This window comes from Mandrillus leucophaeus, unplaced genomic scaffold (assembly GCF_000951045.1).
Source record: "Mandrillus leucophaeus isolate KB7577 unplaced genomic scaffold, Mleu.le_1.0 Scaffold345, whole genome shotgun sequence".
Lineage (NCBI taxonomy): Eukaryota > Metazoa > Chordata > Mammalia > Primates > Cercopithecidae > Mandrillus > Mandrillus leucophaeus.
The window spans coordinates 432561-445449 of record NW_012103643.1 but is presented as its reverse complement, the minus strand read 5'-3'; the positions used below and the strand labels follow the sequence as shown (position 1 = coordinate 445449).

At 34.2% G+C, this 12889-nt stretch overlaps 1 protein-coding gene across 5 annotated transcripts in view; it reads right to left on the bottom strand.

The window, feature by feature from the left end:
• Nucleotides 1–12889, bottom strand: part of SYNJ1 (synaptojanin 1) — a 104614-nt gene that overhangs the window by 42159 nt on the left and 49566 nt on the right. For 4 of the 5 annotated variants that reach the window (XM_011989040.1, XM_011989042.1, XM_011989039.1 and 1 more), the window contains exons 12-15: nucleotides 11727–11883; nucleotides 9403–9426; nucleotides 6424–6615; nucleotides 3437–3521 (exon numbers count right to left, since the gene is read on the bottom strand). In XM_011989040.1, the coding sequence (XP_011844430.1) occupies nucleotides 3437–3521; nucleotides 6424–6615; nucleotides 9403–9426; nucleotides 11727–11883 (458 nt within the window). Of the gene's footprint in view, nucleotides 1–3436; nucleotides 3522–6423; nucleotides 6616–9402; nucleotides 9427–11726; nucleotides 11893–12889 lie in introns of all 5 variants that reach the window. The other variant, XM_011989041.1, reaches the window with a different exon arrangement.

The following is a 12889-nucleotide window of genomic DNA, read 5'->3' as shown; positions in this document are numbered from 1 at the left end:
AACTTATACATTTTACTTTTTCCTTAAGTATTCATTAAGATGACAGAGAAGTACAGTACTATGGGAGATTGGTTCCAGGACCTCCCGTGGATACCAAAATCCAAGGATACTCAAGTCCCTTATATAAAATGGAGCAATACTTGTACATGTACATCTCTCCTATACTTTAAATCACCTCTAGATTACCTATAATACCTAATACAATGTAATGCTATGTAATTAGTTATTATATTGTATTGTTTAGGGAATAATGACACAAAAAAGTCTGTAAGTAAAAAAGACCAAAAAAAAGTCTGCACATGTTCAGTACAGACATAATTTTTAAAAATATTTAATATTTTGATGAGTTGAATCCAAAGATGTGAGACCCAAGGATATGGACAGCTAACTATATGTGCTTCCAAATACATTTCCCCACTTTTAAAAATTTTAAATTTTTCTAAATTGTAATTCATGTCTTTTAAAAAAATCTTGCTATGGGAAATTAGAAGACATAATCATTAAACAAACCACCATGTACCCATTTCGAAATTACCAACATTTTGCCAATCTGTTTTCTTCCATCCTCTTTACCTTATCACATTTAAACATTAACAATTCCTTATTATCATCTAATAGTTTATACATACAGTTCCCCATTTATAAAAAAAAAATCTTCTAACAGTTGGTTTGTTTCTTTAAAAAGGGTCCAAACAAGGTCCACATATTGCATTTGCTGGTCATGTCTCCTAATCTCTCTTTTTTTCTTGAGATGGGGTCTCACTCTGTCACCCAGAGCTGGAGTGCTGTGGCGGGATGTCGGTTCACTGCAACCTCTGCCTAAGCTCAAGCGATCCTCCCACCTCAGCCCCCCAAGTAGCTGAAACTCATTCTTCATCTTCTCAATGAACCTTATCCTGATCATTCATTTGAGACTTCCAACACTTCCCTGTGTCCCTATGGTTGGTTCCCTTTTCCTCTGTTTTCCATTGCACTTTTCTAACATGCTGTATAATTTAACTTATTGTTGTTATTGTTCACTGTCTGATTCTTCCCACTAGAATACAAAGTCCATGAAGATAGGGATTTTTGTCTGTTTGATTCATTGGAGGTACTTAAGAGTGGTGCTCAGTAGATACTGCTTAAATAAATGAGTAAATATTCACCACTTTATTGAAGAGAATATATATATATATTGTGTGTGTGTGTGTGTATATATGTATATGTGTGTGTGTATATATGTATATGTATATATTTGAGATGGAGTCTCACTCTGTTGCTCAGGCTGGAGGGCAGTGGCACAATCTCCACTCACTGCAACCTCTGTCTCCCAGGTTCAAGCGATTCTCCCTGCCTCAGCCTCCTGAGTAGCTGGGATTACAGGCATGGGGTACCATGTCCAGCTAATTTTTTTATTTTTAGTAGAGATAGGGTTTCACTATGTTGGCCAGGCTGGTCTCAAACTCCTGACCTCAAGTGATCCGCCTGCCTTGACCTCCCAAAGTGTTGGGATTACAGGTGTGAGCCACCACGCCCAGTCTAAAGAAGAATTTGATTAAACCTAGCCTAAAGAAGAATTTGATTAAACTCTATTTAGACAAACAATTGATCCATGCGCTTAGTACTAGGAATCCTCGGAGTTATATTCTAGTTTAAGACCTGAATATATTTTTCAGGAAACATAATCAAACAACAAAATGAGTGAAGTTGATTTCTTTCCAATTTTCCTGATGTGAATTGTTATTCATTTTGGCTAATAAAATATTTGTCACTTGCAAGATTGATGACTATTTCAGCCTATAATTTTCTCCTGAAAAATCTTTTAAAATGTCATAAAATATGGGAAACTGCTGAAATTTAAAAGCAAGCATACTTTGTTAAAATAAAACACTGAAGCTTTAAGCTTCACTCATATAATTTGTATTTATAATATGGGTTCAGAGCAGCAATTCCCAAGTGTGATCTGGGGACATCTTTGAGGGTTCCCAAAGCCCACGGGGTCACAACTATTAAGACATCTTTCACTGTGTTGACCGACATTTGCACTGATGGTGCAAAAGCAACAATGGGTAAAAGTGCTGGTGCTCTCGCTTGAATCCAGGCACCAAACTATACTAGTCGTCATTACAATCCCCACTGCCATATACCTGCAGAAAAAAAAAAAAATGCCACTTCACCTAAGAATGTCCTTGATGAAGCAACAGACATTATTAATTTTATTAAAGCTCAACCCAGGTCGCATCTTTTTAATATTCTGTGTGATACACAGGAAATAAACACAAAGCACTTTAGTTGCATACTGACTTATGATGTATAACTCAAAAAAAGAAAATACTTTAAGTTGGGAGTCAAACTGCCACTTTTTCTTTGGAATACAATTTTTCCTTAAAAGAACTAATGACAGACAATGGTTATTTAGATTTAGGTTACTTGGCATTTTTTTCAGCTAAGTCTGTCTCTTCAAGAAAAACAACCAAGAGCATTTGTTTTCAATGAAAAAACTTGAGTTTTCAGGCAAAAATTAGTATTCTGGAAAACTTGTATCTGCTACCATGATCCTTACAGCTTCCCAACAATTATTTTCTGATGCAAATACCAGTGATGGTAATTAAACAATATGATGCTTTGGTATTATATAATGAAATGTGTAAAATTTGGAAGCGCTACATAACTTAGGGAACCCAAGTGACCAATACATGATGTTACAAAATCATGCAAAGGTAAAAGATGAATTTTAGAATAATAGAGCACAAAAAGTTCATCAGTGTGGTTTCAGATTCCATTTTGCAACTAACCTTTAAGACACTACCATTTGGTGTAGTATCTTATATCTACACTACACCAAGATAATACTTCTCTGTTATCTACACTACAGCAGAGAAGAAATGATCTGTTTTGGTGTAGTATCAGGGAAGAAATTATCTAGAAAGGTTATTAAAATAGTTCCTTTTCAAACTACATAGTTATGTGATTTTTCTCCATACACTTCAATCAAAACAACATACTGCAGCAGACTGACACAGAAGTAGATTTAAGAATCTGGCTGTCTTAAACTAGACATTAAAGAGATTTGGAAAACGACAAGACAGTGCCACCCTTCTCAGTAAATTTTTTGTTTTGAAACAGTTATTTTTCAAAAAATTTATTTTATGTTAGCATGCAATAGGTTTATTATTGTTTTTAAGTGAATTAAATGTTTTTAAATTTTCATTTCTAATTTCTAATATAAATAGAAAGACATAAACAACATTAACAAAAGTTATTTAACATTCTCAATATTTTTAAGTGTGCAGAGAAATCCTCAGACCCAAAAGTATGTGAAATGCTCTTTTACAGTTTAACAAGCACTTTTCCATTTATTATTTCAAACTATCCTTGTAACAATTACTTAATTATCTGTCCTCCATAGTTTCCCTCAACTGGCAAACTTTTCAGTGTATTAATGTGATTAGCTTACCTTGCATTCACAATGTTTCCAGCATTCAATTCTACCATTTCTTCAAAACCAATTGCAAATATATCAGTTGGCTTACTTCTTTTATCTAAAATTAAGCATCCAAGAAATACTTTTAAATATAGCCTCAGGCAAATGGCAACCCCACCCAATACAATATAACACCAGAGCTCATAAAAATTGATTTTTGTGTTTTGAGTTTAACCAAATTCACATTAAAGGCAAAAACTCGTGAGTGGAATAAAATTATTAAAATTTACTTTCTATTAGGGTGTCCTAAGTTTGCTTCTTTAAGACTTATCCTTGAAGATTCTTCAGTCCTTTCAGAATTCACTTTGAAAAAGTTCTTGCTAAAGTTTTTACCAGAAACAGCACAGAAACAAATCATTTCTCAAATCAAAATCTCACATAAAACTGGAGAGAGAAAGAAATTATTCAGAAAAGGCACAAAGAATAAAGTGACTGAGAAACTACCTCAAATTGCTGGTAACAGTTGGGAGGAATTTTTCACATTCAAATTTGAAAAACATAAGCTTGATCTTTTTGCTATTTTCTGGGTGAAAGAAATCCAGGAAAACTAGGAGAGATCCAGAAAGTAGGACACATCACCCTGTCTAGCTACTGGCACTCTGGAAACTACAAGAACTAACGGAGTACAGAGTTGCCTGAGAAAGCTGCCCAGCGAGACTTCAGGTGCCCCAAGTTTCTAGAAATGGGGACAAATAGCTAGAAAGAGCCTATATGGCCAGATGCTACAGCCCCTGCCTGTAATGCCAAATCCTTTGGAAGGCTGAGGTGAGAGGATCACTTAAAGCCAGGAGTTTGAGACCAGCCTGGGCAACATAGGGAGACTCCATCACTACAAAAAAATAAAAATAAAAAAATTAGCTTAGCATGGTGGCATGCCTGTAGTCCTAGCTACTCAGAAGGCTGAGGAGTGAGGATCTCTTGAGCCCAGGAGTTTGAGGTTATAGTGACCTATGATATAGATACTGCACCCTAGCCTGGGCAACAGAAAAAGACCCTGTCTCAAAAAGAAAAAAAAAAAAAAAAAAAAAAGAAGAGCCTGTAGTCTGAACTGATACTGAAATTTAAAAAGAATTATTGACTGCTATTATGTGCAAGGCTCATGCATACATCATCTCATTTAATCTGCCACACAAACATAAGAAAGATTATTTGTGTCTTTTATTTACAGACAGAAGGCTCGCCCAAGTTCAAATATAAAATGCAGCCTGGCATACAGACTCTAAAGCCAAACTGCCTTTGTTCAAATCCTGGCTTTGCCACTACTGCACGAACATGGGCAGGTTCCTTCCCTTTCTATGTCTCAGTTTCTTCATCTGTAAAATTGGAATAATGGTGTCTATGAAATAATAGGTCAGCTCTGAGGATTAAATGAACACATGTAAAGTACACAGAATTATACTGTTAGCTGTTATTTTATTATTACTATTACAACTTCAAGTTCGGTTAAGAAAGAAAGGGCATTGTAGGCTGGGTACAGTGCCTCACGCCTGTAATCACAACACTTTGGGAAGCCAAGGCGGGTGGATCACCTGAGGTCTGGAGTTTGAGACCAACCTGGCCAACATGGCAAAACCCCATCTCTACTAAAAATACAAAAAATTAGCCAGGCGTGGTAGCAGATGCCTGTAATACCAGCTACTCAGGATGTTAAGGCAGGAGAATCGTTTGAACTCAGGAGGTAGAGGTTGCAGTTAGCTGAGATCCTGCCACTGCACTCTAGCCTGGGCAACAAGAGCTAAACTCAATATCAAAAAAAAAAAAAGAAAGAAAGAAAGAAAAAAATATTTTGATTAGAATCATGAACTTAATTTTCTTCTTTTTAAAAATTAACTTTAATTCCTTTTTAAAATAGTATATAATTACCAAGTTTTATATGCGAGGGTGATGTGTATAGGAAATGGTGTGAGATTAAATTTTTCTTTTCTAGTTATTTTTCATCAGTTTCATCTTAAACCCTGGGATTTTCCCCAAACTTTTTATTAAAATGCCCTTTCTCTTTTGTTTTTTTGAGAAGGAGTTTCACTCTTGTCACCCAAGCTGAAATGCAGTGGAGGGATCTCAGCTCACCACAACCTCTACCTCCTGAATTCAAACGATTCTCCTGCCTCAGCCTCCCGAGTAGCTGGGATTACAGGCGCACGCCACCACGCCCGGCTAACTTTTTATTTTTAGTAGAGATGGGGTTTCACCATGTTGGCCAGGCTGGTCTCAAACTCCTGTCCTCAGGTGAACCACCCACCTCGGCCTCCCAAAGTGCTGGGATTACAGGCATGAGCCACTGTGCCCAGCCCAAAATCTTAATAAAAGTATCCTCTGCTCAATGTTTGGTTCTGGCTATTAACAGTTTGGTGCAGAGAACCCAAACTGAATGCCAACAAAGTTTTTCAAGGATAAACCAATATTCTTAAGTCATCACATAAAGTACCAATAAATATCACTAGTTTTATAAGGCTGCTCAAGACCCACTCTGACATTTCTTATCTTAGTAACTAAATAGAGGATTAAGAATTGAAAAATTGGACATAGTAGGTTTGAAAAATAAAACTCAAATGATCAATTATATTTTAATTATGTAATTTTGGTTAAAATTAATAAACGATCAATGTTAAATAAAATAAACAAATAAAAACAAAATAAAAACAAAACTAGATTTTCTTATATGTGTGGTTGCCTTCAAAGAAATCTATGTGTGAATTCCTACTTCCTGAGAATAAACTATGAAAAGAAAAAGATTTTTTGTTTTACCATTATATGTTTTTATGAAGTAGAAAACAAAGGTCTAGAAATTTTAAAAAGGTAAGATTTTAATAGATGTGATCTTTAAAGACATTGGTCTTCAAATGTATAGCTCCAAGTTTCTTTCATAAATTAATGCATACTCTGAAGTGCTATATTTGTTTTCTAGATCAATACATCACAGTCAGGATTTATTAACTAAATCCAAATTATAAAAAGCCAACCTTGAAACTCCTGGATGCCAGCTAACTTGGGTGCATCAAGAAGCCAGTCAGTGAGTGTCTGATTTTTAAAAGCTATGCTGCGAAACTGCTTCCCACCATTCACATTCCAGGTTCCGACACATACTCGAATTTTCTTGGGCTTTGAATATTTGTAGAAATTCTCACACATGCTCTTTAGTACTTTAGAAGATGCTAATCAAGACAAGACACAACAGAATTTTAGCTGCATCAAACCATTTATAAAAATTGATTTTCATAACTGAGATATGATGTCTACTGAAAAGCACAATTATTATCGCAAGCACAAACAAGCAAAAGATACATGCACAGGCACAAAAAAAGATCAGCCTTCAATGCAAAGCCTGTTATGAGGCAATTAACCAACACATCTTAAAAAAAAAAAAAGTCAACATTAAATACAATAGCCAAGTAAAAAAAAAAAAAAAAACTACACATAAAGAATTATTGCAGCAACATGCAGAACAAATAGTTCTGTTTCAATGAAATGGTACATTAATGTACAAATACTAAGAATCATACATTTTTAGGAAGATAGCAATTAACTTTCTACATCTTTCATTAACGGTCTGGTAAAAATATACATTTTATTTTTCTCCAAACAAAACCATTTAAGAACATTTACATTTAAGATTGTAGCTACTGACAGGCAGCTTGATGAATAATGGCTCCTTGACAAAAATGCAAGATGATATTTCTGAAAATGAAATCACTACTAAATGCTTCCCATCTCACTCACAGTGGAAGCCAAAGTGCTTAAACAATGGTCCACAAGTCCCTAAACAATTTGTTTTGTTTTTCCACCCTCATCTTCCACTCTCCCTGGTGCACTCTGCACGGGCCTTCCTGCTGTTTCAAAAACATACGAGGCCTGCTTCTACCACAGGGCCTTTGCACTGGCTGTGCCCACAGCCTGCAACACTCTTCCTGTACATCCTTCAAGTTTTTACTTTCCAATGAGGCCTTCTCTGACCACTTTATGCACTCTGCCCTTAACTTTCCATTATCCCCTCCCTGCTTTATTTTTCTCTATCGCATTTATCACATTTATAAACTATGTATTTTATTTATTTATCCTGTAACTTTCTCCCCTCATGAGAATGGAAAACCCATGAGGGCAGACACGTTAGTCTGTTTTCTTTATGGCAATACTCCTAGTAACTAAAAGACTACCTGGTACACAGTAAGTGCTCAATAAATAATTGTTAAATGAATGAATGTTCAGTACATTTTGAATCCTCAATCTCTCTTTTTTTTTTTTTTTTTTTGTCGACAACTCATCTTTTTTCCCTTTCTAAACCACATTCTATCTTGGTTAAATTCGCAGCATAGAACGTTAAAAGCACCTCAACCTAAAAACAGAATCTGTACTTCACTGGCAGCTAACTGGTAACAGGAAAAGGATATCAAAACTATTTTCACCTTTTACCACATGATCTTATTTTATTATGATATTATGATACCAAGATATAGCAGTCTATGAGAGGAAATGAGAGTGAAGAATGCAAGTAACATCTTAGTATTCTTGTAAAGATAATTTTGACCTGTGGAACTGCTGATTTAGATAAGTATATCGCCATTGTTTCCAGGGGCAGATATGCAGATTGTTCACCATCTAGCTGTTTGCTTTGATAGCTTGTATAGAGGTGTCTGGGTGGTAATGAAAGCAGATTACTTGTCTGGCCTGTTAGTATGGTTAATTCAAAGCTGACTGTACCTAGATAAAAATAATTCTCTACGATTACGGTTTATCATTGCTCTTTAAAATTGAAGTCACTACTTGTTGTGACCAATGCAAACATAGCTTCTACAATCTATTCTATATCAACACACAGGTTCTATAATAACTACATGGCTTAAAATATTCAGCAAGACAATGAACTGTGTGAACAAAAATGTGCTGCCTCACTGTATGAACTAATAAAGTCAAGTCAGTTTTTAGATGAAATAAAAAGGTAAAAAATAGTCCTAGTTTACTCTTAACCGGTGGCACCTTAATGTGCTTAAAGAAACAGTGAGTCAAAAAAATAAAATAAAAAATTTTAAAGAAGAAACGAGTCTATGCTCAAACAACAGATGTCCATCCCTAAATACCATACCATTTCAGAAAATGGTGTTCATTATATAAGTTAAAAATATATCCAGGTGCTCCCTTCCTCTACCCTTCTCAAGAAAATAATCAACAGCTTCTCAAAACATTCAGAACAATAACTAAGCCAAACAACTCTTAAGGGATAGCAAATCCTTTTCAACTAAATTTCTGCCAAGAGTTAAGCTTTCATTCCTTTTGCCACAGATTCATGTCTAAAGACAAGATCATAAACTTTGCCCAGAGAATGAAGACATGAGATTCCTAGGAATAAATAGGCAAGAAAAATAAAAAATAATCTTTAGGTCTTACACACTTAACTACTCTTTGTTAGAAATCTTGGCACTTTTTAAAATTAAGAGATTTCAGATCATATTTTAGTGCATGTCTATAGTTTCGAAACTATTTCATTCACAATAAGGAAATGCAACAATGCCTTCTTAAATATCATGTGTGAGAAACACTGTTGAGTAGTCATAAATATCACAGATGGCACTCAGAAATTAATTCAACACAGTTACTTCTGGATTTTTTTCCATCAGCCTGTTAAGAGTAAGGCATAACACTAATAATGTTTGTTCAATGAAATGTAAAGTGAAATTAAAACTAGCTGAATTATCTTCAACTGGAATTAAGCAATTGCTACAGGAAGACAAAGAGCACTGCACATTTTCTTCAGAATGAAGTACTTAATTTTCTCAAGCTTGAAATTCTTTTCTCAGATTAAAACAAGATATCAATTTATCCTGTTAGAATCTGATGGCAAAATGAGAAAGCTTCCAATTATATGGCTTTATTTGTTTACAATATCGACTTCAGAAAAAAATGAGAAAAAATTGCTTTTATTTACAGATTGATTTTCTATACTGTACCTGACTGTAATGTCTGTTCAGAAACTATGGATGCATCAAGAAGAAAAAAAAGAATCATTAGTAAAAACAAGTTACAATTAAAATGTAGAGTATAGTGACAAAACATTTTGAGAAGACCTCACTTTTTTATTTTAAGTCAATTTGATGACTTTATTTTTTCTGATAGCTATAGAACACCAAAGGTTACAAATAAACGACAATGATGGATACAAACCTTCTGCACCTAAGAAAAATCCTACAGTGACTCAGTGATGTCCACCATTTCACCATCAGAAGCTCCTAGGCCTGCTCTTCTGGTTGCTCCTGTGTCTATGTTATGCATGCATGTGTACATGTATGAGAATATTATGAATATAAATATGAAAACCTAAGAAGATGGAGGATGTTGAAGATATGGAAGATACTGCCCTAATATACAACTTTTAGTATTCTTTCTGGGACTTAGCAGTTGATAAGTACAATCACTTCAGCTATAACAAGAAAAACACATTCTAAAAACATCACCATGCTATGCAAATTTTGCAAATTCCCACAACCACAGGGCTCATGGAAAAATGGGGTAAGGGGTACCACATTCAAAAACTTCAACAGTGACACACCAAAAAAACAGGAACCTCATAAAAATAGTAGCAAGACATTACACATGTTAAATGGTTATGAAATACATGAATATAACCATTAATAAGGCACTTCATCTTGAATGAAGTTGGCTTGTAGAAATGGGCATCAGACAGAGTGCAGCTTATAATGTGAATAATGGAAAAAGGGATATCTGAAATTAGATGAAACGCTGAAAGAACAGATGTGAATAGGTATGCTCATAACACACGTAGTGAACTGAGGCAGGGGAAGATGTCTGAGGTGTGTGTGCATATGTGTATGTGTGTTTTATATGTTATATATATTTCTAGCCATCTTAGTTCTGCTGGGTGCACTTTTCTGCATTTACCTAGTGTTGCTTGCCAGCAAAATCACTCATAAGCTCATGCAAAATTGGCCTTATGCTCAAACAGTTCCCTAATATATCACATTGGAACAAATTCCCATTCTCAGAACAAGTGTTACAGTAGAACTGACTGTACTTTTTTTAAAGGTATTATTTTACTTATAGTAAAATGTGCAGGCAACTAAAAACACTAACGCTGAAGTTTGGGGATTACATAGGTCCCTTGTTTCTCCTCTTCTTTCCTTCAACCACTTACTTTCAATTGTTGCTTATTAATGCCTCCACATCAATGTAGGCACAGGTGGAAAGAGGTGACAAAACACAAATCAGTCAAGTCTCTACTTTTGGAAGCCAGGAAGAAAGCCTGAAGTTGAAAGTAGTAGCTAAGATCAGATAGTTTTTGGAGTTTTAGTAGGTCTAAGTTCCCTAGCCCACTTGTAGGTCCCTGTGGGGCTGTCTGTAATTAACTACCTTTAAGCACCATGCAGAACTCTGAAAGAATCCATAATCTATTTGACCAAGTAATTACCCAAGAATACATTACTTGATGCAGAAACCATTTTCTCCCCCTTGAACAGGGAACATTAACAAGTTTGGTTTAGGGCTAACAGAAAAAAAAATTGTTTTTCAGAGTGCTAAAAAGTTAAAATGGAAAAAAATTATTTTGTCAATTATACCTCAATACATTTTAGAGAAAGAAAAAGCACGTCTAATCTATTAAGTTCTACAATGAATGCTGAGTTTTCCCATCATGCTACTTTTATGTGCTCACTGATAGGAGAAGTTTTTTTTAATAAAAGACACAACGGAAGGTGAAAACCGATTCTGAAGGCCATATATTTATTTCAAATATTAAAATTGGTAATAGCAGTTAGTGCCCAATAATTAGCACTACTTTAAATTATTAATATGATTTAATGCTTATTCGAACAATAGCAATTAAAAGTTAAGACCAAGTTACAGAAACTTTTGGGGTAGTGATTTAAAAAATAACCAATATAGGCATTAGTTTTTCCAGTAAAGCATTTTTCTGCATAATTAGGTTATTAAATGCTCTATTAAAAGTACCAGCTGAATATTCTATGAAATATTGCCTTGTACATAGTTAACGATGCTTAATTATTTACCCTCTCAATCATAATCTATAGAAGAAACCATGCATGGGCCTCAGTTTACAGCTTAGTAATACGACTGATTATACAAACATTTTAAAACAGACAAACTTCCTCTGGAGAATGTAATTTTAAAAAACTACCTTTATAGAAATCCCTTCAAAAACTATTTTAACCAACTAAAAATTGTTTGTGTAAATAAGTTTACATTTACCTCTTAGACTTTTAGGAATGTAAATAACAAATAAAATATAAAGTGCACATACCACGCAAACTTCCAGTAGTTAAAAGTGCTCGAGCTTTGTCAGCTAAATCACTATTCAGAGTATTTCCCAGCAGCAAAACATCAATGGCCTCTTGCTTGGAGCTGTCAAAGAAGTTATTCTGAATTGTCCGGGTAACAGACCGAGCACCATCTTTTAACTTTCCAGCCTGTTGAGAAAGAAAGGAGTGTAGATTTTCATTTTAAATATTACTGATTTTACTCAGTAGGTATTTTAAAATTTTAAATCAGTTTTATATGATTTGAATATGAAAAAGGAGCTAATCGTTCTATTTTGAATATATAGTCATGACAATTAAAATGCCTCCAACATGTCACTGTTTCCTTTCTTCTTTTGGATTAAAGCTCTGCACAAAGAAATGAAAAAGCTCGGTGCTACAACCTCATCCAGTAATGACATCTAGAGCAATAAATGTTTAAAATTGCTTATTACAAAGGAAATAAACTGAAGTGAACTTATTTAAAACAAGACAATTTCTTCTTACAAGGTAATTTGTAAACTTGGGGATAAAATGGGTAAGGAGAAATGGGAGATAAAAGAAGATACACTGAGCTTAACTGCCCCTAGAAAAACTTCAAATTACTTTGGTAGTAGAAAAAGAAAATGGAAATTGCTCCCAAATAGCTTACATTAGTTAAAATTAAAACTAAACCTAAGAATGAAGGTCTAGTCTCAAAAGAAATTTACAAGTACAGTTCACAAAAGAATATTACATGTAAACTACAGTTTGTATATTTTGAGTCATTTTATTGCCTATGCAAAAATACATCATAAAATAAGAAACTTATTCCTATAGTAAGAGTTGATTATAACTTTTAATGAATATATATTTTACTTAGGTATATCAGTTACCATAAGGATTTATTTTGATCTTACAGATTTTGATGACTGTCAAAACAAAAAACTTGCGCCTTTTAGGAAATAACTTTAGTTTGCAAAATGTAATTTTTACTCTTTAAAGAAATAACAGTAACTCTAGGCTTCTTTTTAGAATAAAGAGCCACATTTCTTAAATGTCACTAAATGAAGAACCAGTTTTCTTCAATGCCATTAAATGAATGCTACTATATTTAATAAGCAATTAATGTTTGGCATTAAATGTTATTTCCTTCTATATAATAACATATACAAATGACATTATTTGA